This window comes from Penicillium angulare, assembly GCF_028827245.1.
Source record: "Penicillium angulare strain IBT 27051 chromosome Unknown utg000001l_segment0_segment0, whole genome shotgun sequence".
In the NCBI taxonomy this organism is placed as follows: domain Eukaryota; kingdom Fungi; phylum Ascomycota; class Eurotiomycetes; order Eurotiales; family Aspergillaceae; genus Penicillium; species Penicillium angulare.
In genome coordinates, this window is record NW_026623160.1 from 3,411,208 (window position 1) to 3,437,055 (window position 25,848).

Below are 25,848 nucleotides of genomic sequence, written 5' to 3' on the forward strand. Positions count from 1 at the left end.
CCAATGAGCCACAAACAAAGAAGACACGCTCAGGGAAATTGGCATCAGAATTTTGAATTTGATCAAAGAGAAGTTCTATATGAATCCGCCCCAAAGAAATACAACAGGGACCAGCTACATGGCAAAATGTAAGACAAAGGATTTGATTTCCACATCCCGAATCATGGTATTAAATTTTTTTTTACTGCTCTTACCGGCTTTCCTAGTACTTATTTCTTTCAGGATTAAAATGACCAATATGTCAATCTCGTCTTCTTGAGCCTAACAAGTCACAAATGTGTATAGATCGCTGATTGCGGGAAGCCGAACCGGCTCAGTCAGCAACACGATGACACAACATTTGAAGCACAAGAACCTCACCTCATCGGAAACGCTTGCCACCGCCCCAATCACGATAACTCCCAATGAACCGGAAACCTGAGCCATGTTATACGTGTCGCAACCGGCGTATCCAATGTGATCAATCGGGTGTGCCGTGCAGAAAATGTCAAAATGCCGGCTTGGAATGTCTGGATCAGAGACCCTTGCGATGGGTCAAGGGTGTGGCTATTCGCGGGAAGATGCAAGGCCGATCATTTGAAAAGAACGAAAAGAACTCTTCACTGTTAAAATCTGATAATAAAGTCTCTGCTATACAGCGCTCCGTGACTCGAGCTAAGCCGACTTCTGGGAGTCCTCGGTCTGGTCTGGATTTTAATGGTAAGATGAATACTATCCACGAGTCAATTATGGGGAAGGAATTTGGAGTGTGAATTTTTGGTATCTGGTCGATTCACATATTGATTTTTGTATAGAGCTATTCCTACATTCTATCTCAGAGCCTTCGGTCGCTCTTGAAGACCCTTCTCTCTTGAATCTGGATCGAGTATCCCGATACTATATTGATTATTGTGAGACCATCATTACCCTTTCAATACATTGATGAATACTAATAGAATTCACAGATAACGAGCGCATATGCAAACTATTCATTGTATATGATAGCGACAAAAACCCCTTCAGGAGTCTTATTCCCATGGGCATGAAAAACCCTGTCCTCCTCAAAGCTCTACTTGCCCTTGCTGCTCGACATCATGTCAACACAGGACAATCCTTTGATAATCCCGAAATGTCTACAGCTCCTGGATTCATTAACGCCCATCGAGATGCACTGTCTCTCAAACATCAAGCTATGGAGGCATTATCCCACTCTTTGCGTGGAAGCCAGTCATGTAATCAAGACACGACGGTTGCTAGCATTTTTCTCTTGATTTTCTTGGATCTCATAGAGTCTGGTAGCGATGGTTGGAACTTTCATCTTGAAGGTGCTAAAAAATTGATTGCATCTACTTATCCGCAAGTTGAAAATCAAGCTGGGATCAATCAGGGTCCTGGAGAGACTTTGCAAGAGATTCGGAGTTTCATTACAAGACAAATTTATTTGTGAGTTACGGCACAGAGAAATGTTTGATGTGGCAATCAACTCATGATGATAATACTAGAATTGAGACACTCGGTGCGGCTTTCTCACGCCCAAAGCTGTTGACACAATCCAGCCTGTTTGACCAGCAAGAAATGCAACTCCACGAAACAGTTGAGAAATCGTTTCTCGGATGCCCAGAATATATTTTAACAGCTATACAATGTCTTTCTTTTCATAGGGATAGCATTACAGCTTCCATCACTCTTGACGACACGGGGATCGCATCGCATCGCACCGATACAGAATCTTTACTAGATCTTCTTCAGAACTTCGATGATTATACCTGGGCTTCAAATGTTCAAAGCTCTCGAGACTCTTCGCTTCAGGATATCGCGAATCTATGCATGCTTTCACAGGCATACAAACTCGGTGCTTACATATATGGTCGAAGAATTCTCGACGCATTGACCCAAACGGAGTCCGTGCAAGATCGTTCTGTCTCAGAGCTACTCGGTCTCATCAATTTCTTAAAAGATGATCCAGCTCTATTCAAATGTATTCTTTGGCCTGTGTTTGTTGCTGGATTGGAATGTAAGTGGCAAGCTCAGCGTGACTTTCTGGTCGGTTGTCTTGAGAGATTCTGGTCCCTCACAAGCTGTTTGAATGGTGTCAATGCAGCCAAGATTCTTCAAGAATACTGGCAGCAGGGAGACTTGTCGCATAATCCACAATCGCAGTGGATATTCAATATTGGAAATCTCGGCCGAGACTGGCTGTGGATTTAGGATGCAAGATTCATTACGCTCTATACCCCTAAAAGTACTTGATGTTCCTCTCGATTGATTAAACCATAAATCTTGAAATTAAAATGTAATATCTTACCTAGGTACTGGACTTTCTCTGCCACTTCTTGGCTTTCCCCTTCTGTTTTAGTGCTCCCCCTCGCCGCTTTTTGTTCACTAAGTATATCTAAGTATATGACTAAGTGCTATAAGTCAATTGAAATGCATACGTGTGATCAGGCGGGGTCAAGGATTATTGCCTCGTGAATGAAATCTGATAGACAATTTTGCCATGTTTCGAGGCCACATTTATACTCGTTTCCTTGGAAACCTCTCATATGGCATTGAGATTCATCCCATACATTCCTTCGAGCTTTTGTGCTCAAATTTCTTTATTTGTTACTTGACAGGTAGACTCAGCTTTGGCGCTGTGCTAATGCTGCCTCCCACTCACCTAACTGAGCCTTAGTCCAGCAAAAGTCCTGGCCACATACATGGCCTATTCCCCGTGGATTTTCTTCTGCCCGTTCTTGTTCATTGGGCCGAGGTTTCTTTCATTCAAGATTCAACCTGAATCCCTTGTCCGCCACTTAGGCTGACTGATCTGATTTCTAATTACTATTCAGGCACCAAAGCTTCGTGAATTGATTTTTTCTTTTAACCTGATCTCTGACTTCATTCTTTAAGGGATGGCCTTCGAGAGCCTGCTTCGCCTGACTGGTCAATCCTTATACTTAGGCTTGACTATGAAAGTTGGCTGCGATGATAATTCTTGTCAAAACAATAGTAGTGGACGAAATGATTCACTTTAGGTCCCGTAGGTACATAATACTTCGGTACCGTTGAGAATGAGCACAATGGATACATGAGCATGGTCTACTTTCAGGGCTCCTGGGTGCTGGAATCGGATCTTAATGATGCGTTTATTGGTAGAGGAGTCGAATTTCCACGAATAGTCTTCTGTTATGGATTCAAAGTCAGCCAATCCAAAGCCACTTGTACTGCTCTTTCCCGAAATGTAACCTTGATTAGATAATGCCCCTCTTATTTGACTCCCGGGCTACTAGTAGTCAGGGCTGCGAAGCTACAACTCTTTTACCTTGATGATCAGTAGAACGTCCCGAAGGCTCAAGGCTCTTTCCCGGGGTTCTTTGAGAAGCCGAGAAGAAGTTAATTATGACTTTTGGAGGGGTATTGAGACACCATGTGAAGAGAAAGGTGGTAAAGTCGAGGGAATGACGACTCTTGCGTAGTATTGGACAGTTGTGCTCCCGTCACGCATGTGGGATAACCCAATGGAAAATGCCAAACCTGTTGGCCCCGCTCAAGACCGGGGTATGTCGAACTCCGCAGGAGAACGATTACCACTTTTGCTATCTTGGATTGATGATTCGGCGCGTGCTCAGATCCTATAATACTGTCTTTGTATTTAACGTGCACGTAAGCCGTAAGCGTACGTACAACTCGATCCAGCACCTAGATAGAATAACCCTCTTGCAATTGGATCCTTGATTTACTAGTCCATCCACGATTCGTCCCTATCTGACATGGTAAACTAGAACCAGATTCTTTGTATTCCGACGGAATAAAGTGCAGTTAGTCATCTTACAGATATTTCAGGACCCCTGCAAATTCTTGCTTTTCAGGCTGGCCCTAGGATCCCATCCCAACGGCCGTAGTCAGCTTACCATGGACTTCCCAACAATAACAAAGCACATTGTCGTAGTATACAGAAGCCACCACGAGGCTGTTACGGGAGGAGAACTAATTCTTACCGTAGTAGGGAACCGCCACCATACCACGAGTCCAGTAGCGCGGTTAGTTCCCGGAAATTAAGGCCGCTCTTCGGCGCAACGCATGTAGTTACTAACGTTAGTTAGTTAACTACGCTCGGATAGCCTCGGGTAGACAGAGCAAAAAGGAAGAAATCTCATTTCAAGGCTGAAGTTTCGGAATACTGTGTTTACCGTGGCATGCTCAGTAATAGCGTGGTCACCTGACTTTGTCTCACTTTCATTATCTCGCTTGCCCTGTAGTGTGTTGATGGTGGTCTGCTTCGCTTTGACCCGTCTGCTTTGCAGACTGCCGTTGTGCCTACCCCTCTTCAGTACGTATTCAATACCGGCGAAATACGGATAGGGCCGTTGGTCAATTTTACGGGGGTTTATAAACGATCTCGTAAATTCTTTTCACATGCCTCCTCCAAAGCAATTATTCCATCAACATATAGCACAATGGCGGAATCTGATCTTGTCCACTTCTTCGATCTCGACTCGGTTATCCCAAGTATGTAGATATCAGTGACATTTTGTTATGATCAAGACTACGGATACTAACATTGAATACCACCCGCCTAAAGGTCCGTTCAGATCGAGGTCTCCGAATACGCTCAAGACGCGAATAGTCCTCAACTTCAAATCAATAAGCTATACGCAGAGCTGGATATCGTATCCTGATGTGGCACCCATGCTAAAAGATCTCGGTGTAAAACCAAACCAGAGCGGAAAGTCCTATACTCTGCCTGCTATCTGCCATAAATCGATCACATCTAATCCAAATGGTATTATGATGGATTCTCTATCAATTGCTAAGCATCTTGACAAGCTTTACCCGTCACCACCTCTATTCCCTTCGGGTATTTCTACTCTAGCACTCCTCGAGGCAGTAGATAAGATTATAGGTGGTATGGCCCCGGCCCTACGACAATTACTACCTCCTAAAGTACCGGATAAACTAGATCAACGCGGGAAAGAATATTTTATACGCACAAGAACTCAAGCCTTCGGGAAACCTTTATCGGATTTACTTCCAACAGACGAGAAAACACTCCAAGACCTATGGTGCTTGATTGAAAGCCAAATGAATATGATAATTCTTATGTTGAAAAACCGACCGGGAAGCACAGGTTCATTCTTTGAGGGTAATACTCCTAGTTATGCGGATCTTTTTCTTGTGTCAAACCTGGCAGCTTTCCACAATGATGATCATGACTTGTGGAAACGTATAATGGCGCTTGGAGATGGCGAGCTGAGGGTCCTTTGGGATGCCTGCCTACCATGGATCACCAAGCAGGGTGAAGAAAAGGAGTGGATTTTACATCCCTAGACTACAGTGTCCGGGTATTCTAGCAGGAGGATCAGCCATGTCCAACTTGAATTACCAACTTGTCTCAAATGATGGATGATCAATTCTTTGGTCCCTGTTCATTGTTTACCCTAAAACGAAGGAACGGAGTGGAAGGGGTTACCAACCCCACGGCTGCTCAACGATGACTTTGACGCTGCTAAAACACCGACGCCCATACCAGCTTCCTGCTTTATTCATACCTACTTTTCGTGCCTAAAGTATCAATCGGACGGTCCAGTGGTTAGCCCGGAATATACTGCACGGATGATACGCATATAGTATAATGTCCATACTACTGTCCACCCTATCTGTTTGACTTGTTTGCTCGAACCGATCCTCCAACCAATCCGACGTAGGACATAAATAGCTTCCATTTTTAACTTTCCCTTTCCTAGATTTATTACGCTCTATACCCTTAAAAGTACTTGATGTTCCTCTCGATTGATTAAACTATGATTCTTGAAATTAAAAAGTAATATCTTTCCTAGGTACACGGTAGCTCATGGCATGTCTATAATGTAACTAGTATGTTTTCATGTTTCAAGACAAAGAGCCCAGCCACAAATCACTACTCTTCGCACTATTAATAGTTCTACAGTTTAGTTCCGGTGGATCAGCCCGAGTGGGGGCCAGGGACTGCACTGAAATACTTAAAGCTAACCATTCCCCACCTCAACCGGCAGCTCACAGTTGCTAGTACTTGCTACATTGACCATAACAAATATGGAACAATTGAAACGAAGACTGAAGAAAATGACCGGAAAGTCTGCGAGGATTGAGAATGCTCCTCCTCTATCACCTCCGAGGTTCAAATCAAAAAAGATAGCCAAATTGAGTACCTGCGAGCGACCTGCCCCACTAGGAGAGCGCAAGCGCCCCTTGACACCTCCAAGTGCGCCGGGCGCCCTTTCCCACCAAGAGCAGTCACTATTTTTCAGCAAGCTTCCGATTGATATTCGGCTAATGATCTACGACTCTGTGTTGGTATCACCAGACGATAGAGTACTTCATATTGCAAGTTCTTGGCGACGACTCTTCTCTCGCAGATGTCATGGAACCAACACGGACCCACGAGGCTGGCGTCATAGATGCTGGAGCTCGATGGGCGTACAAGCAGAAGATGGTACAACAGTGGACTGGTCCGAGGATGGGACTAAGCCTCCAAGACCTTCTTTCTTTGGGTTACTTCGTTCTTGCCGACGCATGTGAGAAACCTCATTTTTTTGAAAAGACTACCTAGGTATTCAGTTCGCTGATATTCTTCAGATATACTGAGTCAATCGATATTCTGTACTCTGAAAATGTGTTAGATTTCCGACAAACGCGAACGATTGTAGATTTGAAAGCGACAATCCCAACGAATCGTTTACATACCATCCGCTCTCTACAGCTAGATTGTCCTTTAGAGACAGAATGGATGAATGAGCCCAAAGCACCCTGGTCAGCTCAAAATTTATGGCCTATTGATATTCCATATTTCTGGGATGAGGCCTGGGAGGCGATTGCGCAAATGAAGGGTCTCAAGAGTTTGCGAGTGGCCCTTAGCCATAGTGACCTATGGAAATATGAACCAGATCATCGATGCCTCGTAACTCTGTTCAGACCAATGATGTCCGTCAGGGTACCTTCATACAAAGTGGAGTTTTCTTGGCCTATTGAGATAGATAGAGTGCTAAAAGAAGTCGGGGAGGTGCCCTTTTCCATTGAAATCAAATGAGGGCATATTGACTTTGTTGTGACTGGTGAAACTTGAAATGAGATCCCGATAGCAGGGATTTGTGACGGAGGCCATCATTCTTTTTTGCAGAAGAGAACGGGTAGTTGATGAACGTGTCGATGTGTCATAGTATCGTTTATATTGCCCACATTATCCTCTCCGGACCTTCTGGATTTGACCAAGGAATGCTCCGTTTGTGCCATCGAAGACCTGGGTAAACGAACTATTTCCCCCGGAAGTCACACATTTCAATTATAGAGGTGCATCTAGTGATGTATTATTTAGAAATGGCTCTTGAGAGACATACTGCAGGTTTGATGGTGAGACGCGACAGCTAGGTTAAGCAACGTGGCAAATTTCTGACCATAGCCTGCAACAGTCACACTTCTTCAAAGTGGGAACCATGTCATAGTGCTGGTCTACTAAGTAAGTACTGTATGGATCGACAAGGAAAGCTTATACTTATGGAAACCCGTACTTCATAGATGGCTGTGTCCGAACCATCTCACTAACTTCCCAGCTTAAAGACGCTTACGAGGCATCACAACACCCCAGCTACAGCCTATCATTGGGTCTATTGAAGGCAAACTAGTCCCTAAGTATGGGCGGGCAAAGTTATAAGGAATTCAAAGGGCAAGGGTAGGCAATCGTGACTTGCAAACTGATCGGGCTGAGTAGAGAGGTCATCACAAACATATAACATCCTATACCAAAGCCTTAAATGCTTGGAGCAAATCATTCTTCAAATCTTCCCAATTTTCCAACCCAATACTAAGTCTTAGCAATTTCCGATCCACCCTTGGATCAGAAAGAGCCCGCCACTCAATCAACGACTCAACCCCACCAAGACTAGTAGCATGTTGAAAATAACGCAACTTACTAGGAAGATCTCGTGCAGATTCTTCCCGGTGCAAAACAATCGAAAATACAGGCCCAAACCCATTCGGCATCTGCCTCTTCAACCACTCCTCATTCTGAAGACTAGCATGATAAATCTTCAACACAGCCTGTACAACAGCCTCATCTGAGCCCGGAGCAGGCGACGAAGCACGTAAAGCACCATCTAGCCAAGAAAGTATCTTTGCACAATTTTGACTCGCGCGCTGGACTCGGACTTCGAGCGTTCGTAGACTCCGAATACCCAGCCAACTCTCTAGGTTTCCCAGCACATTACCCAGAGCCAATCTATCTTCGAAAAGCTGCTTTGTCCAATCTTTACGCTGTGTCGCGAGAACACCACAGAGGAGATCACTGTGGCCGCCGAAATATTTTGATCCGGAGTGCATGATTATGTCGGCGCCCCATTGGAATGGATCTTGGAGGGGTGGCGGTGCAAAAGTGCTATCGACAATTAAGTATGCGCCGCGGGAATGGGCTTTCTGTGCATATTCCTCGATACTGAATGCTGTTCCGAGCGGATTGATTGGAGTTTCGAGAAGAATTACATCTCCCTCATTTAGGTCGGAGGTGGGGCAGTCTAGACTCAATTTTTGGAGTCCTGAGAGTCGGGATATAACTGCGATTACTTCATGGCTGCCGTGGTAGCCCTCGCCTATGGAGATGCGGCGGGGGTTAAGCAGGGTTAATGCAGCGTGTAGTGAGGCTAGTCCTGTAGCGTAGCTTACTGCGTGGCCTTTTAGAAGTGATGATAGAATGGCCTCGAAGCGGGTTTGGTTTGGTGCGAATTCACGCGAGTAGACGAAGTTCTTTCCGTTGAATTCTGCCTAGGGTTAGGATGTTAGTGAGGGCTTTTGACAAGGTCGGGGAGGTATAAGATACATACCACTGGGTCTTCGGAGATAGATAGCTCATTGGGATCATCTGGATATCTGAAGATCGTTGATAGATGGATTGGAGGTGCAACGTCCGTCACCAAGTTGAAGGGATCATCAGCATGAAGCGCTTGGGTGGCTGGGTGGCTGTCTTCAAGGGGTGCCATTGTGGATTAATTGAATGATGCCGAAGAAAATGTGAACATTAGAAATAGATATAAGTTCGAAGAGTTCGCACTTATACTTCTCGTTCTTCAATACCGTGATGTGTAGTATCTCAGACCCACTCCCGTCAAGTTCCTAAAGCGGCCAAGTTTCTGTTTCCGAGGTTGGATTGACCCACTCACGTTCAACTTGTCTTGCCTGCCACCTCCCCACAACTAACAACTTTGGTTTAGCGTAAATTGGACAGGGCGTGAGGAGTCAGAATGTAATCGGCCTTGGGACTCGGCCGACGGCGACATTGGCCAATAGGAACAGATAAAGAGAATCTTACGGATAAGAAGTTCATGCAGTGTTCTTTCTATATAGATTTAAGTTTCTCCTCGTTGTTGAAGTGACAAGCAATTCACAACTTCATTCAAATCACCATCATGTATCTGCGCGCAGTCCACGCAGAGAACTCAACCAAAGCTCTACTCGAGTTCATCAAATCAAACCCACTAGGAGTCATCACAACGGCCATCCCATCATCAAACTTCCATTTCATCCAATCCAGCCATGTCCCCTGGGTCCTAGATGAAGTCTCTGATTCTGATGATCCCGACGCCCCAATAAAAGGCCATCTACGCGGCCACATGGCCAGACAAAATCCACAATCAAAAGCCATGATCGAGACTCTAAGCAGTTCCTCCACTGGTTCAACAAAGCTAGAACAAGAAGTCATGATCCTATTCACAGGCCGCCATGATCACTACGTGACGCCGAAGTTCTATACTGAAACTAAGCCCGCAACGGCAAAGGTCGTTCCCACCTGGAACTATTCTGCTGTACAGGTTTATGGAAAAGCAACAGTTTACTATGACTCGGCTAAACCTGAGACCTCTGCTTATTTGTCGAAGCAAATTCGTGATCTGTCGCGGATGTGCGAGACAGGTATCATGGGGTATACGGGGCAGAATGGAAAATCGGGGCCTTGGGCTGTGGATGATGCTCCGGAACGGTATATTGATATTATGCAGAAGAATATTATTGGGATTGAGGTGTCTATTGAGAAGATTGGGGGGAAGCATAAGATGAGTCAGGAGTTGGGGAATGGTGATCGCCAAGGTGTGATTGAGGGGTTCAATAATTTGGGATCAGAGACTGGGATTTGTATGGCGGAGTCGGTTAAGAAGTGTGGGGAGATGAAGGATGCGACTAAGGAATGATCGTCTTGGTTATTACTTACCAATAGAATATAATTATTTATACTACTAGATTTTATCTATTTATATTTGAATCAGATTCATCTGGACTTACTGTACATAGTGTTAGACAAGCATGGATTCTGTTTGATGCGTTTGAATTCGACAATGGGGAAATTTAATTATACACATTCGAGTGAATAATCAATACTTCCTTATGACCTAGGATGTTCATTCGAGTTATTCCCTTGGTTTTAATACTGTTTAGGCAGCCAAATCTACCCCGATAAACATCTGAATACAGAGAGAAGCTAACCTGGAACTGGAGTGGAGCAGCCGCTTCATGGCCCCAAGGTCACCCCGCCTCAACATTCCTCCCCCATTCACTTCCTTGACATCGCCAAAATGCCTCCTTCGACGCAAACAGTGAGTTGTATATCCATGCATATCCATTGAGTCTCTACTTTCAAGAGTGCATCATATTATGCGCTGTTCCCCCAGCACTAGCCACGCAAAGCTTACCCCGCACTGTTATCGCCGTTGCAATCTGTTGCATCATCCGATGTCCACTGCACCTCCAACACGACTCAAACAAACAGAAAGAGCCAAAGCTAACATGACAAAATAAAAGACCAGATTGATATCCAACTTGCGCCTCCTTATCCCACGTCTCCGCCTTCTTCAGAAAAAAGACACCGCATCCTCCGTCATCCAGCGTCGCGAACTCTCCCACCTTCTCAGTGAAGGCCGCGATGCATCTGCGCGCATCCGAGTCGAAAATGTAATCTCTACTGATATCGGGGTCGAGGTAATGGAAATAGTGGAACTGTACTGCGAACTATTACTTGCGCGAGCCAATGTGCTGGATCAGATTGCGTTCGGGGAGAAAGGCACCCGCGCCAGACTGCGCGCAAAGGAGCTTCATAAAAGACAAATGCAGGCACAGTCTGCTAAGGCTGGTGCGTCGGGGACAGAAGCGAAACAGGCGGAGAGTACTGGGTCTATGTTTGGGTTCTCATGGCTTGGAGGTTCGCAGAAAAGGGAAACTGTCTCTACGACCCCTGCAGTTGATGGGGCAGATGACACCGCATTAACAGATGAAGAGAACGCGTACATGGATACTGCAATTGATGAAGCTGCTGTTGCTATTTTCTATGCGTGGCATCGTTTTCCTCATGAGATGCGCGAATTAACGATTCTTCGAACTATGCTTGGGGAACGATATGGGAAGGAGTTCATGACATTGGCACAAGACAATAAGGTTGATTCGGTCAAGGTTCCTGAGAGACTTCTTAGGGGATTACGTGTGCGTTCACCGGGACAAGAGCTTGTTGAAAATTACTTGCGGGAGATTGCGAGAGCATACGGAGTTACTTGGGGTGAGAGCGATGAGCTAGAAGCGCAGGAAGTTCTTGGTGATGCACCGCCGGAGTTCGTTGGCGAAACTCAAGATGGAAATGGTCATGATCATGGTCATGATGGAGGCGATCTTCCACAGACTCCAAGGAAGCAGCAGGCTACTGATTCTCAGCCTTATTTCAATGAAGCACGACGAGCCTCGGATACTAGTGATTTGAACAAAGCTACACCTCCTCGTGGAGCTGCTATGGGACGTAGTCCTGTTAGTGTAGCGCCTCCTGCTCCTAGAACGGACAATCCGAACCCACGAGTCAAGGTTCCTGGACCGAAGGAGGGGGAGGCTGGTCAAACTTCTAAGCAGGCGACGACAAAAAGCAATAATGGGATTCCAGAGTTGGATGAGCTCACACGGCGATTTGCGGATCTCAAACGGAAGCCTTGAATGTTGTGTATTCCTTTTCTTTTCGTTTCTCTTCGGCGTTATGCGGGTCAATTTTGTTTTTTTTTTCTTTTCTTTTTTTTCAACTTCAGCATTGCATTTCAGGATTATCATCCAGTCCACAGTTTCCCAATTATGTTCTGTCCTACGGCATCCTTTTGCGTATTAAACTAGTTCGATTCACAACATGAACCTGTCGTTGTTGTTGTGGCCTAGAGTTGTTTGCAGCTTAAGTATGCGTATTTTACCTCGCTAAACTGGTGGCTGAGGATTGTAGAACATAGCAAACAGTGTACATTTCATCCTCGAATGATTCGTCGCTTTTCTGGGATCCTCTTTTGGTACTTTTGACCTAACGACATGGGTCATAATATGGCACAGTATTCGCCTCGCACAAATCCAAAAATTAGTGTTGGGAAATAATGGGCAAGGCTGAGGACCCTGGGGGCTATTCCAGATAAAGAATAAAGATGTATACAAAGAGTTGCCTATCTAAGGACCCACCGACTAGCACGTTGGCTTGCATTTTCCCATCAACAGACCTATCCACCCAAAGAAATTCCATCAAATGCAAGTCAAGTGTTAAAAGGCTGCGAGATGTCGGCAATCGCGCGGGCCGTTGGAACTAAAAAAGGCGGGGCCATTGCTTTCCACTTCGGGTAAAGCTCCAAAATCCAATCTCGATTATTCGATGCATCAGACTTCCCCATGAACAAAATACGAGCTTTTTCCTTTCCCCTCTGAATGTCACTGTCACTGTCACCCCAGGACTCTTAATATGAAAGTTTAGCCCATTCTTTCCGATCTCACCTAATTCACAACAACCTCTAGCTCCGACTCTCGCTAAAATACCCTCCTCACCGTTCTCCACCGTTCAATCCATCTTCCTCCGATCCGATCCCGTCGTTCCACCCAACCAGCCAGCCAGCTACTATGCCAGTCTACATGCTCCATGGCTTCCGATGGCCCCGAGATGGTTTCACAGGAATAAGAGTCTACGTCGTACTTCACAATTTGGAAGAAGCAGCAGCAGAATACATCCAGCAACCACTTACGACAGAGCTGCTTACTGAATCCTTCCACAAGACACAGACTGATTTAGTATCGCGACTACCCCAACTGCGATTCATCGAACAATACGATCCATACGATGAAACGAGTAATACCGTTAGTCAGGACCATGCGTATGTCGCGTCGAAGGTCTTGACGATTCCAGATGGAGAATCGGATGCTTCAGGGCCGGGCGCAAATATTCAAGATTGTGTTGAGCAGGGATCTGGATTGTCGGGGGATGAGGAGGCTGCGTTGGAGGAATTGCGTGATCGCTTGGCGCCCGGTGAAAAGATTGGATGGTTTATTGTTTACAATGGGGATCCGGATAGATGGTATCCCCCGAGCGAGGATAGTGAGGATGAGGAAGGGTATTATGATGATAATCGCGGGAGCTATGTCGATGATAATAAGTCTTTGCCGTCGGAGGCTGCGACTGAACCTGCTACCCCGCAGAGTTATACGGTATGTACCGAGACTATTGATCTTTACTTATCTATTTTTGGTTTTGGTTTTGTTTTTGGTTCTGGTTTGCCTTGGATCATTTGAGGAATTATCCTGCACTGTCAGATATGCTAACGGTTGATTTTGCAGGCTCGTCTGACAAAACTCTGGAATCGAATGAGCTCATCATAGCTCGAACATAATTCCCCGAACCCCTTGCAACGTGCAGCCCGACTCAGTACATGTACTTGAGTCCTATCTATGAATAATGACCTCCTTCCCACCTTCTTAGTTCGGGTACATTACCCTCCCCCTCTCACCACGGGCCTAAGTTGTGATTGGAGCTTGACGAGTTCCATGCCTTATGCCTGTCAATAGCTTTTGATTGTTGAAAATATTTTGCTCCAGGCGCATTAGCTTCTGTGACTGCTGACGATTGGTCATCAAAAATATTTGTGTGTTTATATCATTTCAATGTTACCTAGGTATTGAAGGTTATCTTTTCTTTTGTTCAAGGTTTCTTGTACACATTATTCGAGTCTTAACAAAATGGTACGAGGCATTATCTGCCACCCAATTACTCTTTTCGCCGTATATAAGTAGTACCCAATAATATTGTATCAATCTAGGGATATCATACAAGATACCTTTGTACTATTTCTCCCATTGTCTGCCTTGACTTTCTATTGTCTATTGTCTATTGTCTATTGTCTATTAGCTATGAATAAATATTGCCATTCCACACCGCCACTATTTCGACCCCGATAGCGTTGAAAGCGGTGAATGCAGGCAGTATAACGAGGGGAGCTTGGTGATAACGGAAACCGCGGAGAAACTCTCGAAGCTGTGTTCATTTAATCAACGCAACTCAATGCCAGCCAGGTGAACAGCTACCAAAAATGGTCTTGTCATTTATTCTCGTTCAAAATCGCCAGTGAGCACTCCACGACATCAGCGACAGATCCCGTTCCAAGCTAACGAAAGGTATAGGGGCAAAACGCGCCTGGCGAAATGGTACGCTCCGTACAGTGTGAGTAACCTTCATTATCATGAGCTATCTAGGATATAAGAGAGACAATGCTAATTTAAAAACAGGATGAAGAGAAGGTGAAGCTTAAGGGCGAGGTCCGTTTCGATCCAATGTCATCAATCGAACCGTCTTACTACGAACCGGGACGCTAACGTCACATCACATCTACAGGTCCATCGCCTCGTCGCTCCTCGAGATCAAAAATACCAGTCCAACTTTGTTGAATTCCGGCGCAGTACGAAAGTAGTCTATCGAAGATATGCGGGGCTGTTCTTTTGTGTTTGCGTGGATGCCAATGATAATGAGCTCGCGTACCTGGAGGCTATTCACTTTTTCGTGGAAGTGCTGGATCAATTCTTTGGGAATGTGTGTGAATTAGATCTTGTATTCAATTTCTACAAGGTATGTTTGAAAGGAGTTTTTGAAAACAAATTATCAAGAAAGAAGGAGATACTAATTGCTCGTATACTAGGTCTACGCTATCCTGGACGAAGTATTTCTCGCTGGCGAGATTCAAGAGACTAGTAAGCAGGTTGTGCTCACGCGACTGGAGCATTTGGATAAACTCGAGTAAAAAGCCATTGAATGTGAATGGCAACGGGTGGACCGGACTTGATTCTACTTAGGAATTGGGGATGCATCAGCGCATATATATTACTATGGGACGGAGTTATGGAGTGACACATTTCTCTTTTTTTCTTTTTACGGCGGGCCCAATCATAGTTAATTGTTATTATACTTCCACTGTGTTATAGGTTATTGCGCTGCGGTGCGTCGCGTCGCGTTGCAATGCGTTATGCAATATGAACATACAGGAGACACATAGTGAGCCAATAACCTCAGGCATTTATTAGCGTCGAAAAGCCCTTCATTTCCGAAATGATGCCAACACTTTAGGGCGGATGTCGAAATCAGGAACCAATCTGATCCAGATTTATGCCAAGACTGAGATCGTATTGATTTCCCTATTAGACAATGGACCCTGGACAGAAAAGGGTCTTGATAGACCCATCCTCCACACTATGCTCTATCCTAACTGCCGAAAATCACTGCCGCAGTACAATTCACAGGCTGAAAAGGGCAAACCAAGGATGCACTGTTAAAATCAAGCTCCGCTTGGACTTAGATTAGATTGGAATAAGGGAATTGTTAATTTCAACCTCATGGCTTGGACTAACCCGAGATAATGTAGCCCCGCGTGAGGTGATTGTGCTCATCGATGGCGAACACCATGTCGAGGTCTTGGCGTCTCCCATATAATCAGCCTGGTTCGCTGCACAAGACCCTTTTCCCTGGAGACCCTGGATTTCCCCTATTTTACACTGTTTTACACCTGGGGGTTTACTTTCAGTTGTTGAAACTGATTTGAACTGATTTGAACTGATTTAAAAAGAAAAAAGAGTGTACTGGTCAAATTATATGATCTCAAGCATGCCGGGTTACTATGCTTATCTCGAGTGATCTTCACAGTCACTCCTTAGTCCACTAACCACTTACCATGACAGACCAGGGCACGCACAGTCGAACACACCGCAACAATACTCCTGATACTTGATCAACAATGGACTACCTATACCGACTACTTCAAACTCCATTCACAGTACTTTTTCCCGGTCGCTCTTAACAGAGACGGGATGATCACCCAGCCTTGCGACAAATGAAACTCCGATTCCTTGATCAACTGAGTTCACTTGCACGAGCAACACAAAACTCGGAAACTCTCCTGAAGTCTAATTTTGTGTCGAAGCATCTGCGAATGAGTTGAACCAATTACTTCTCACATTGCTCAGACCTTCTCGAATCCTTGGAAGAAGAACAGCCCCGCACCTCATCAACACGAAGTGATAGTGCCTCCCTCCTTTATGTCTCGTACTTGCACATACAGTACACGGAGTACCGTTTAGGGAGACCTTAACGGGATTTATTCTTGGCAAAGTGGGAACTCAACCGCGAGTCTCGACCAAGGACAACTCGTGGGCAAATGGTCAAATACAATCAATCCGCGAAACTAGTGGAGCGCCACTAGATGGTTTACCTGGACGGAACTTGGAACGCGATATTAGAACCAACCTTGGACCCAGAGGGATGAGGGATCGGCTCTGCAACGACTAGTCTTGGGGATGATATTCACGGGCACCCGACGGGGAAGACTTTTTCCTTCATCGATAACTACCGTTGAAGGTTGCAATACATATATGTATGCGACCCTGAAGTCGATCACTACAGATCCCAAGATCCCAAGAAAAGAGGATAAGGATAAGATACGAAAAGTCTCGCTTTTTGTTTCGTATTCGGGCTAGAACTTCACGCATACGAATCTACATTTTACTTTAATTAACGCAGTTTCGTTCAAGTTTCAGAGGCGCATTCCCCACCTTCCCAGGGACGCGTTGCCTTTCCCCGCTTTTTACCCAATCACGGGTAACCAAGAGCACGGATCGTCTCCCTACGACCCGGAAAATTTTCAATTGATCAACCACTCGCCGCAAATGACTGTCCATTGCCGAGTTTACGTGGATTTGGCGTGGGTGTTGGTCTTGGCATTGTGGACGAGGCCTTTCACTGTGTGACGGCGCCAATACCAAACATTACCGACTCCGCCCCCTGACTATCCTTTGACATCCCTGCGTCAGCCTGTGACGTTTCCCAAGGTTTTTTGCGACTACAAGTGGACACATGTATTTTTTCGAAGGTTCCTTTTCGGTCCCCTTGCGACAAAATTACACGAAACAACAGACGTTGGCGGTTGACGTATTCAGTTCAATTGTTACTTATGGCCACCCTTAAAAGAACATTCTATAAAAAGATGGAACCAGGGTTGATCTCGACCAAGCCACATGAGTACACGGAGAGGAAGGAAGGGATTGTCAGTTGGGATTGGGTGGACACATTGCCACTCGCGGGGGTTAATGGAAGAATGGTCCGCCCCGTTTGATTGGTGTCTGCGTTCTTGACAGATGCCCACTCTCCCAATTGATTGCAACTAATCAGCTCTACCAGATCGGAGAGGGATCAGCGTATTTTACTGATTATATTATTATTATTTTCAACATTTTAATGGAATTTATTTACGATTTTCTTATTTTATTCCTCTTTTGCTCTTTTTTCCATCTTCTTTCCTTCTTCCCCTTATCACCATATCAATCCTCCTTGATCCCCCTTCTAGACTCTTTCGATTGTCTGTCCCTTCTTTTTTCTTCTATATAATATCCACTTGGGATTTCTCCCTTCTTCAAATCTTTATATCTTCTTGCAGAGTTCGTCCATTACATACAATTGTATAATCTATTCAAGAACAACATATACACATACGACCACCATGTCTCTCCAACTCTCAGACAACCTGGCTCCTCAGCCTATGACCGATATCTTCACCGATGACACCAACATTGACCGTCGCAAGTGCCACCGCACTGTGCCTATGAAGGTGCTGGCTCTTGGTGTTGGCCGCACTGGTACTGCCTGTGAGTTTAGATCTATACAACACAAACTTAACTATCTTATCTTGTTGCAATATTGACTGTTTATATCACAGCTCTCCGCAAGGCTCTCGAGCGTCTGGGCTACGGAAAGTGCTACCACATGATGTGTGCTAGTGTTGAGAACCCACCCGACTGCCTGATGTGGCACGATGCCTTGAACGCCAAATACAAGGGCATCGGCGAGTTCGGCCGCAAGGAATGGGATCAGCTCCTAGGTGACTGCCAGGCCGTGTGCGACTGGCCCGCCTGTGCTTTCGCAAAGGAGCTCATTGAAGCTTACCCCAACGCCAAGGTTATCATGACCACCCGTGACGTTGACCCATGGCACGCGTCCGTTATGAAGACCGTCTTCTGGCGTGTCAGTGACCCAGAGCACAAGTTTGTTTCTAACTTCTCTTGGGCCGCTGGCATGTACTACCCCATGTTGAACAAGTTCTTCGAGACCTTCTTCCGTGGTGACTTCCAGGGTCAAGGTAAACAGGTCTACAACGATCATGTTGAAGAGGTCCGCAGCCTGGTTCCCCCCGAGCGTCTGCTGGAGTACAACATTAACGATGGCTGGGGACCTCTGTGTGAGTTCCTTGAGGAGGAAACTCCCGACACTGCTTTCCCTCGTGGAAATGATATGGCCGACTTCTACAAGCGCTGCAGCACTCGTAACCGTCACCAAATGATGAATGCTGCTTTGCAGGCTATTACTGTTGGCGGTACTATTCTTGCTACTGGGTTTGCTGCTACTATGGCTTGGAAGCGCTTCGTTCGTTAAGATGGGTTCTTTGAACGAAAGGAAAGCGAAAAGCAAAAACAACAACAAATCAAAACTACAAAAAGCCCTTGCATATCAGCAGCATTCTTTAATACTCCATGCAGTTTGTGCAGGCACATACTGATGGGAAGTATCCTGTGGTCCATTCATTTTTTTATATTGCTTCAGGATTGGTCACTTCATTGGTTTCTTTAATATTCCCCTTTTTTGTCTGGCGTGATTGCATATCATTTCAAAGTTGCAATCTGTTGATACTTCTTGCCGTACATATATTTATTTGACACTTATTCTCATCTATATTTCTTTTCTTTTTCAATAAGCTTTTCTGGTACTATAAGTTTGTGTTACATGTATGCATGGTTAGAGCAAGGCACCTTGAGGAATCCTCCAATTGAGGAATGAAATAAAACTAAAATTTACATCACATGTATAACATCTACTATGAATGGTTCAGGTCACGCTTCAAGTTCCAAGTTATTGTGCATTTTGAAACAAGCAAGGGGTTGGTTGTCCCTTACGACTTGGCTGTATGGAATACTGTATCGCATATCATGATCTCATTTGTAGCATTGGTATTCAAGATTCATGCGAATAGACAGAATTAATATTGATAGATAACATCGACACTGTACTCCCTCCACCCAAAATTACCCCAAACTTGTATCTGGCAAGTGTAGCACGTATAAGTCTTCCCTATGGATATGACCTGTACGATACACCCGTCAAACCCCCGCTATTGGCCCTCGTAGTCCACTCCGAAACTTCCCCCGAACAAAACTTTAACAAAAAAAGGGGTTGAGTCAAGTGAGGTAATAAAGTCACAAAAGTGCTTAGTACACCATGTGTTGACGCCGATACAGTACAAGAGCAGCGGTTAGAGGTCCGTTTCCAATTCTCCGAACGAAACGGACCGTGTGGCTCATACCCATCTCGTACTCGTAACACCGTGTGGCGGCATGCCATGCTTGGCTTGGCGGGATGGGGGGGAAGGGGGAGGCGAAGCGCCCAGAAGGGAAGGGCGGCACAAGCGCACCTAAGACGAACAAACCAGGCCAGCCCTCCACTCAGGTCTGTTTGCTTGTCTTGTCTTACCTCCGAGCTCCACAGTTTGCCCCGAAACTAAGTCCAAACTTCTTGCAAGTTCATTTACAGTTAGATCGCTTTTATGCGCCGACACCCCTGTGCATAGTAAAACGTACAGGTCTATATTTGTGCTTTGATTCGTTTATATGGCAACGTCACAGCTTGCGTGGGAAGACTTGGCGCAGGAGCTTAGCATCAAATAATGTAGAGTGGAATCATGGTTCTAGTTCAAGTTCTTTGTTCGAGCTTGAACACATGGGGCGATATTTAGTATGTATACGTATGATTTTTAATTTATTCAACCTGTTGAATTTTGTTCCTTGGGCACGGGTTTATCTGTACATTTCTGTTGGGGGCTTTAATCCCTGACTGATTTGTTTCTTTTTTAAGAATCGGGCGGGGTTGATCGCGGCGGTTTGGTTATACTACATACTGTACACATGCATACAGTAGACTGGTTTGCGGTACTGCCGGTTAATCACCTACGTTTCTAGTACATATCTATGTAGATAGGCATCGGGAACGAACTTGAACTTGCTTGAACTTGCTTGAACCCTGCTTTGTTTGTATCTGGGAACTGGAGATCTGACAGTGGGACAAGGTACGGGGTCGGACAAAAATACCTATAGGAATGAAGCGATGTGGGACTACAACCTCCGATTCTCAGCGGGACAGGACTGAAATTGTGGAATTACCATTACCCTGATTACCCTGAAAAGAAGGGAACAGGGTACAGAGATTGATTGATTACTAGAGCCAGGGTCGACTGCTCGGGCTTGCATCACCTAGTACGTATGTATGTATAGTAATGGAGTCTAGTCCACGCGTACATCATGATCCTCAGAACCCTGTTCATGTATCGGGTGTGGCGTATAATTTCCTACGGGCAAAAAGCTTGTGAAAGCTGGTCTGGGAACTCGCCACGAGCACACGTGGAATAATCGTGGCGCAGACGAATTAACTTCGATATTCATCAACTATGGGCTTTGAAAACTTTATTGATAAGTGATTTTTCTTTTCCAGGTTAGGAATCTGCTGGGACACAGCCCTGGATGGAATTATGGAATTCAGGATGCGTACGCCATCGTCGTACGAAAGATGGACCGATTTCCCGCCCCAGGGCTGCAGTGGCCCCTGGGGGGAACAATACCGTACGGTAAGTTATTTGGATTATCCATTCCGCTTCAGGTTGAGGATCCATAGAACACAAAAAGGGGGAAAGTTTCAGGGACTGGTTGATCAACCCTGGAGAAATGTTGAGAAAATGGGGAAGGATCTTGTTAACGAAGAATTCACGATGATCATTGTGATGCTTTACGGGGTATAATCTATAATATGGACGCAATAAGTAGTATGTATACATCCCCCACTACCTAGCCGACTAGCTTTCGCACTACGAAACTTGGCGCTCTTGGCAAGCACCTTGTCTATGACGATAAGCACTCTGTCTCGCTTTCTCGTGGGTGATGCGCTGCGTGATCCAATCATTGTCAATATTTCTTAGACTTAGTACTCCACTTTCTTCAACCTGCGGTGACATATGTGTGTGGATCGGCCTCGTACCCTTTGTTCCCTTTTGGGTTGATCTCTGTCTCCTGATGAATTGATTGTTCTCATGCTTCATGTCCTTGCAGATTTGTTTCTCCATCTTTGATTTTCCCCTCCATTCCTTGCCTATGTACTAGATTGCTGTATCTGTTTTGATTTGCTTGCTGTACGGTGATGTGAAGAGGATCATCCATGGCCGCAACCATTTATTCCTCTGTGAGGAAAATCCCCTCCCTCGCATTGCTATTATGTCTCTTGCTTTGTGCTGTGGTAGACGCCGAGGATCCTGTCGCGTTTTATAAGTCTGTAAGTGGTGACATACCTACCAATCACGCCATTAACCCTTGTTTGTTTCTAACTGGATTGCTTGCAACAGAGACCTGATATTTATCCTCCGGTTTTCAACATCGAGCATAGCGAAGTCGCAAAGCTCAGTCCTGGCTATATTTTCATTACGCCATATGAGGCGCAGAATCCGGGACCGTATATCTTCGATAACACAGGAGTATGATTCGGATTCTCTTGGCAAAACAAAATGACCGTGCGGAATGCGCTGACTGAGTTCTTGTTTAAATAGGAATTAGTATGGAGTGGTTGGGGTGTATCGGGGCCAGGAAATGCCCATGGCTTCCATGTATGCCAGTATAAGGGCGCCGATCATTTATGTTTCTTCCAGGGTAATCAACAAAAAGGATATTGTCGCGGTCATGGAATCATCATGGACAGCACATACCGCATTGTGCGATCCGTACAACCAGGCGGCGGAATGGCATCAAGCGATATGCACGAATTTATGCCTGTCAACGATGGGAAATCCGCCTTAATGACGGTATACCAGCAGCGCCAATTCGACATGACACCTTGGAATATCAAAACCGGACTCGGATGGTTGATGGAGAGCGTGTTCCAAGAAGTAGACATTGAAACGAGCAAAGTACTCTTTGAATGGCGATCTCTCGATCATGTCGACCCCTCGATGAGCTATACATACCCAGCTCACACAGATACCTCTGGAACAGGACTAAACGTCCACGAGCCCTGGGATTATTTCCATATCAATTCGATCGATAAAAACGCCGACGGCGATTATCTGATCTCGTCACGACACACATGCGCTATATACAAGATCTCCGGCAAAGACGGCTCAATTATCTGGCAACTTCACGGTGCAGACCCGACATTCCGGAATATCAACTTTAGTTTCTCGCAACAGCACGATGCGCGATGGCTCTTCGAAAACGCAACCCATACAGTTCTCTCACTATACAATAACGGATACAATGGCTATAACCAGACCCATCCATATTCAGCTGGTATGATTATTCTCATCGACCATTTAGAGAACACAGCGCTTCAGATCCGAGACTACCGTCCCCAAATAAGCGACCTAGTCAGCTCCAGCCAAGGCAACATGCAGCGTCTCCCGAACAAAAACGTCTTCATGGGATGGGGCAGTAACCGTTACATCTCCGAACACGACGAGGAAGGGAACCTAGTTCTCTGGGCTTCCTTTGCCGCAGCCCCAGTAATGAACTATCGCGCCATGAAATTCGAATGGGAAGGTAATCCTACCGACTCACCCGCGCTATGGACGTATTCACGAACTCCAGATCCATTCTCTCCCACAACGTTCTATGTTAGTTGGAATGGCGCCACACGCGTGAAAACATGGCGATTCTTTGGTTCTCAGAATATGACCGGTCCATGGACTTTGCTAGATGAAGCGTCGAAGACAGGATTCGAGACAGAGTATACGAATACAAGCTTCTATTTATGGACTCGAGCTGAGGCTATCGGGCCTAATGGGGCTGTATTGGGTCGGTCGGAGATCAAGTATACGTTTGTACCTTCGCCTGAGCTGCGGGAGTTCTGTCAAGATGAGACTTGTCTTGATGCGCCGGGGTATGGATTTCCGGGCGAAGAACAGGCTAAGCCGTTTATTCCGCCTGTTGGTGTTAGTACGGTGCCTTGGGTAGATCCGGATCATGATGGGGCGATATGGACATATCCCTCTGGGTTTCCTCATGTGTCTATTCCAGAGTACCATGAGAGCTGGAACTCTAAAAGTAAGTCACTACCTATTTCTTCCTTCCATTACATGGATTTTATGAGATCCATTTACTAAGTTTTACATAGCTTCGAGTTTCTGGGCTGGTACTATCTTATTATCACTCTCTTTTCTTGGTGGAGGGTACTATGCCTATCGGTATCGACGAAATCAGCGGCTGGATCCGCTGGATGATCAAGAGTCGGCTGAGCCGCTGAATGGTATGGTGGAACGGAAATCTCCGCCCCGTTACTCTGGTGATTTTCCCTGGTGGAATTGGAAGAGATGGATTGGAAGGGATGAGGGTCATTACTTCCCCCTCTCGAACCGCGCAACACATCATCGACGACAGCGGACAGAATGAGGAGTCATATTCTTTCTCTTCCTTGCTTTTTTTCTTTATTCCCCTTTCCTTCTTACTTTCATCATCTTGCATTGCATTGCTGTGTCGGGCTTGCGTTTTTGTCTTTCTTTTCCTTCTTTTTCCTTCCCTTCCACTTTATACCTCTCGTTTCTTTTCTTTTCTTCTTTTCTTTTCTTCTTTTCTTGTTTCTTGTCTTTCGAAATACCCATCACTCCCCTGTACATATACATACACGACGATTACTGAAACGATCGTCATAACAAGCAAAACGGAATAGATCATCTACAATTTACCGAAAAGACCCACTATTCTTTTTTATTCTTTACAATACTGTAAACCGTACACCGAGCTGAAGTAATCTAATTTAAAGCCGAAACACCCGGTAGTCAATTTGGCTATTGTCTCCGTATGTACGGAGTATTTTTCCCTTTCCCTTTTCCTTTTCTCCAGGGTCGATGTCAATGTCATGCATCATTTTCCACGCATACGCGTCTTTTAACTAATGCGGCGCTTTTTTTCAGCCACCGGCGGTAGAACTGCGTAATGTCTATGTACGTAAACATGATTATGATCATGGCCCCAAATTTCCAGAATAGATCTTATCAGAACTTAAAATAAAAGCTTTGCTCGGAAATCGCCCGTTCGACCCAGGCAACGAGGGGCAAACTGCTGTATACATGTACATAGGAGGTATTCAAAGTATACAGTGCCTATGGGGCCGACGGCGAATACTGATAGGTCTGGAGTTGGTATTGGGTTTGATTACCGTCGTTGCTGTGTAGATTGATAGGCAAGACCCCTTTTGCTTCGTACACTCCTGGCTACCTATTAGAGCCTGCTCCGGTGGTGTACTGTACATCCATTGAACTAATTTGAAGCCCTCATTTAATCATGAAGACTTCAAAGCAACATCAAGGCGGGGTTGATCCTTTACTGCGAAATTTATCACTCTTCTCAGCATCAGCGATCGCGATCATCACAGCAATCACTGTAATACTACTATGATGCTGATGTTGAAACGCGCGTCTCACGCTGGTGCCGCCGGCGCAGCAGAAGAAAACTCAGTTGCCAGTACTTCATTTTGGTTCTCCGTAGGGACTCCGTTCTGCGTTCCATTCTAATTTTTAGACTGTGACTTTACCAGTTTCACGGCAAAGACGATCATAGACGATCACTTTCCTTTTTGAGCTTGTCAACACTTGTCCAGTCCATGGTACGTATCTTTGTCCCGCGCTGGGGTGTGGTGCGGTGCGGCTGTGTACGTACAGCACTAGGTGTCGGCTATCGCTATTCTGTTCCTTGGTTTTACCCGGGTCTTCTTTCAAGGTTTTCCGTGAGACAGAACTATGTGTGTTTTGGGGGGGAGGAAGCGACGTGTGGATCGGGGGCGTTCTAAGGGCTTAACAGGGTAAAGAATTCGGGGCTTACAATAACGGTTTTGTAGATGTGTTCGCCGTTTGTACAAGTACTTTATTCTATGTATGGGGATAAAGATGATAGACCTTCCAGAAGATCATGATCATTCTAATATCCATACGGAGAAGACCCCGTTCCTCCGTGATAGTGTTTAATGAGGATAAGTTTTAAATTTTAAAAGATAGGATAAAATGAATAATAGAATCAATTCAGCCGTCTATGGGTCTTTTACAGAGGTAAAAAAAGCTTCCAGATGCGCTAAGCCTTCGGTCCACGCCAACTTTGGCACGGTCAGAGGCTTACGTAGACCCATTGCGGACACTAAGCCGATTTCCTAGACAGAAACGCTACTTAATACCCGGTATGGCGTATTGATGGTTTTGGTGAATGGTTAAATGGGGCTAGAGGAGTTTTATTATTTAATTTTGATTTTTGTTAGCGGTAAAAAATTGAAAAAAGTAAATAATACGAGATTTTAAATGAAGGCTTGTCTATCCACGACGGTTCGCTGGGGAGAATGCCAAGACTGACCAGGCCGGAGACGCACGGCCGACACTGGCGAGTCATGATCCAAGACCAGGCGAGAAACGGTGGGCTCGGAGTGCGGGTGGAGCGGTCGTCGCAAGCCTTCCCCCGGAGCTGTCGTTGATCGGTACGGAATGTATGGGGGAGTGA

The 25,848-nt window shown here is 45.5% G+C and overlaps 10 protein-coding genes across 10 annotated transcripts; 9 read left to right on the forward strand and 1 right to left on the reverse strand.

Moving 5' to 3' along the window:
• Positions 1-404: 404 nt before the first annotated feature.
• N7478_001197 (Zn(II)2Cys6 transcription factor) lies at positions 405-2,187 on the forward strand (the record flags this gene model as incomplete). The annotated part of the gene is made up of 4 exons (XM_056917412.1): positions 405-746; positions 797-890; positions 945-1,422; positions 1,482-2,187. The coding sequence occupies 4 exons, from the start codon at positions 405-407 to the stop codon at positions 2,185-2,187; spliced, it is 1,620 nt and encodes a 539-aa protein (XP_056785292.1).
• Positions 2,188-4,418: 2,231 nt separating this feature from the next.
• Positions 4,419-5,289, forward strand: N7478_001198 (Glutathione S-transferase-like protein ustS; the record flags this gene model as incomplete). Its single annotated transcript, XM_056917413.1, has 2 exons — positions 4,419-4,470; positions 4,544-5,289. The coding sequence occupies 2 exons, from the start codon at positions 4,419-4,421 to the stop codon at positions 5,287-5,289; spliced, it is 798 nt and encodes a 265-aa protein (XP_056785293.1).
• A 744-nt stretch (positions 5,290-6,033) lies between these two features.
• Positions 6,034-6,550, forward strand: N7478_001199 (uncharacterized protein; the record flags this gene model as incomplete). The annotated part of the gene is given in 2 exon segments (XM_056917414.1): positions 6,034-6,294; positions 6,305-6,550. The coding sequence occupies 2 exon segments, from the start codon at positions 6,034-6,036 to the stop codon at positions 6,548-6,550; spliced, it is 507 nt and encodes a 168-aa protein (XP_056785294.1).
• Positions 6,551-7,731: 1,181 nt separating this feature from the next.
• On the reverse strand, positions 7,732-8,966 carry N7478_001200 (putative transsulfuration enzyme family protein; the record flags this gene model as incomplete). Its single annotated transcript, XM_056917415.1, has 2 exons — positions 7,732-8,751; positions 8,811-8,966. The coding sequence occupies 2 exons, from the start codon at positions 8,964-8,966 to the stop codon at positions 7,732-7,734; spliced, it is 1,176 nt and encodes a 391-aa protein (XP_056785295.1).
• Positions 8,967-9,392: 426 nt separating this feature from the next.
• Positions 9,393-10,169, forward strand: N7478_001201 (FMN-binding negative transcriptional regulator; the record flags this gene model as incomplete). The annotated part of the gene is made up of 1 exon (XM_056917416.1): positions 9,393-10,169. One exon carries the CDS (start codon positions 9,393-9,395, stop codon positions 10,167-10,169), a length of 777 nt encoding a protein of 258 aa, XP_056785296.1.
• Positions 10,170-10,550: 381 nt separating this feature from the next.
• Positions 10,551-11,946, forward strand: N7478_001202 (IST1 family protein; the record flags this gene model as incomplete). The annotated part of the gene is made up of 2 exons (XM_056917417.1): positions 10,551-10,571; positions 10,777-11,946. 2 exons carry the CDS (start codon positions 10,551-10,553, stop codon positions 11,944-11,946), a joined length of 1,191 nt encoding a protein of 396 aa, XP_056785297.1.
• A 930-nt stretch (positions 11,947-12,876) lies between these two features.
• N7478_001203 (uncharacterized protein) lies at positions 12,877-13,629 on the forward strand (the record flags this gene model as incomplete). The annotated part of the gene is made up of 2 exons (XM_056917418.1): positions 12,877-13,458; positions 13,588-13,629. The coding sequence occupies 2 exons, from the start codon at positions 12,877-12,879 to the stop codon at positions 13,627-13,629; spliced, it is 624 nt and encodes a 207-aa protein (XP_056785298.1).
• A 707-nt stretch (positions 13,630-14,336) lies between these two features.
• On the forward strand, positions 14,337-15,041 carry N7478_001204 (AP-2 complex subunit sigma; the record flags this gene model as incomplete). The annotated part of the gene is made up of 5 exons (XM_056917419.1): positions 14,337-14,371; positions 14,428-14,467; positions 14,533-14,562; positions 14,639-14,869; positions 14,940-15,041. 5 exons carry the CDS (start codon positions 14,337-14,339, stop codon positions 15,039-15,041), a joined length of 438 nt encoding a protein of 145 aa, XP_056785299.1.
• Positions 15,042-17,786: 2,745 nt separating this feature from the next.
• On the forward strand, positions 17,787-18,715 carry N7478_001205 (sulfotransferase family protein; the record flags this gene model as incomplete). Its single annotated transcript, XM_056917420.1, has 2 exons — positions 17,787-17,931; positions 18,003-18,715. 2 exons carry the CDS (start codon positions 17,787-17,789, stop codon positions 18,713-18,715), a joined length of 858 nt encoding a protein of 285 aa, XP_056785300.1.
• Positions 18,716-21,622: 2,907 nt separating this feature from the next.
• Positions 21,623-23,757, forward strand: N7478_001206 (arylsulfotransferase family protein; the record flags this gene model as incomplete). The annotated part of the gene is made up of 4 exons (XM_056917421.1): positions 21,623-21,652; positions 21,723-21,851; positions 21,924-23,412; positions 23,483-23,757. Coding segments are annotated over 4 exons (1,923 nt in total), but the record flags the coding sequence as incomplete, so codon positions are not given.
• Between the last annotated feature and the right edge of the window lie 2,091 nt (positions 23,758-25,848).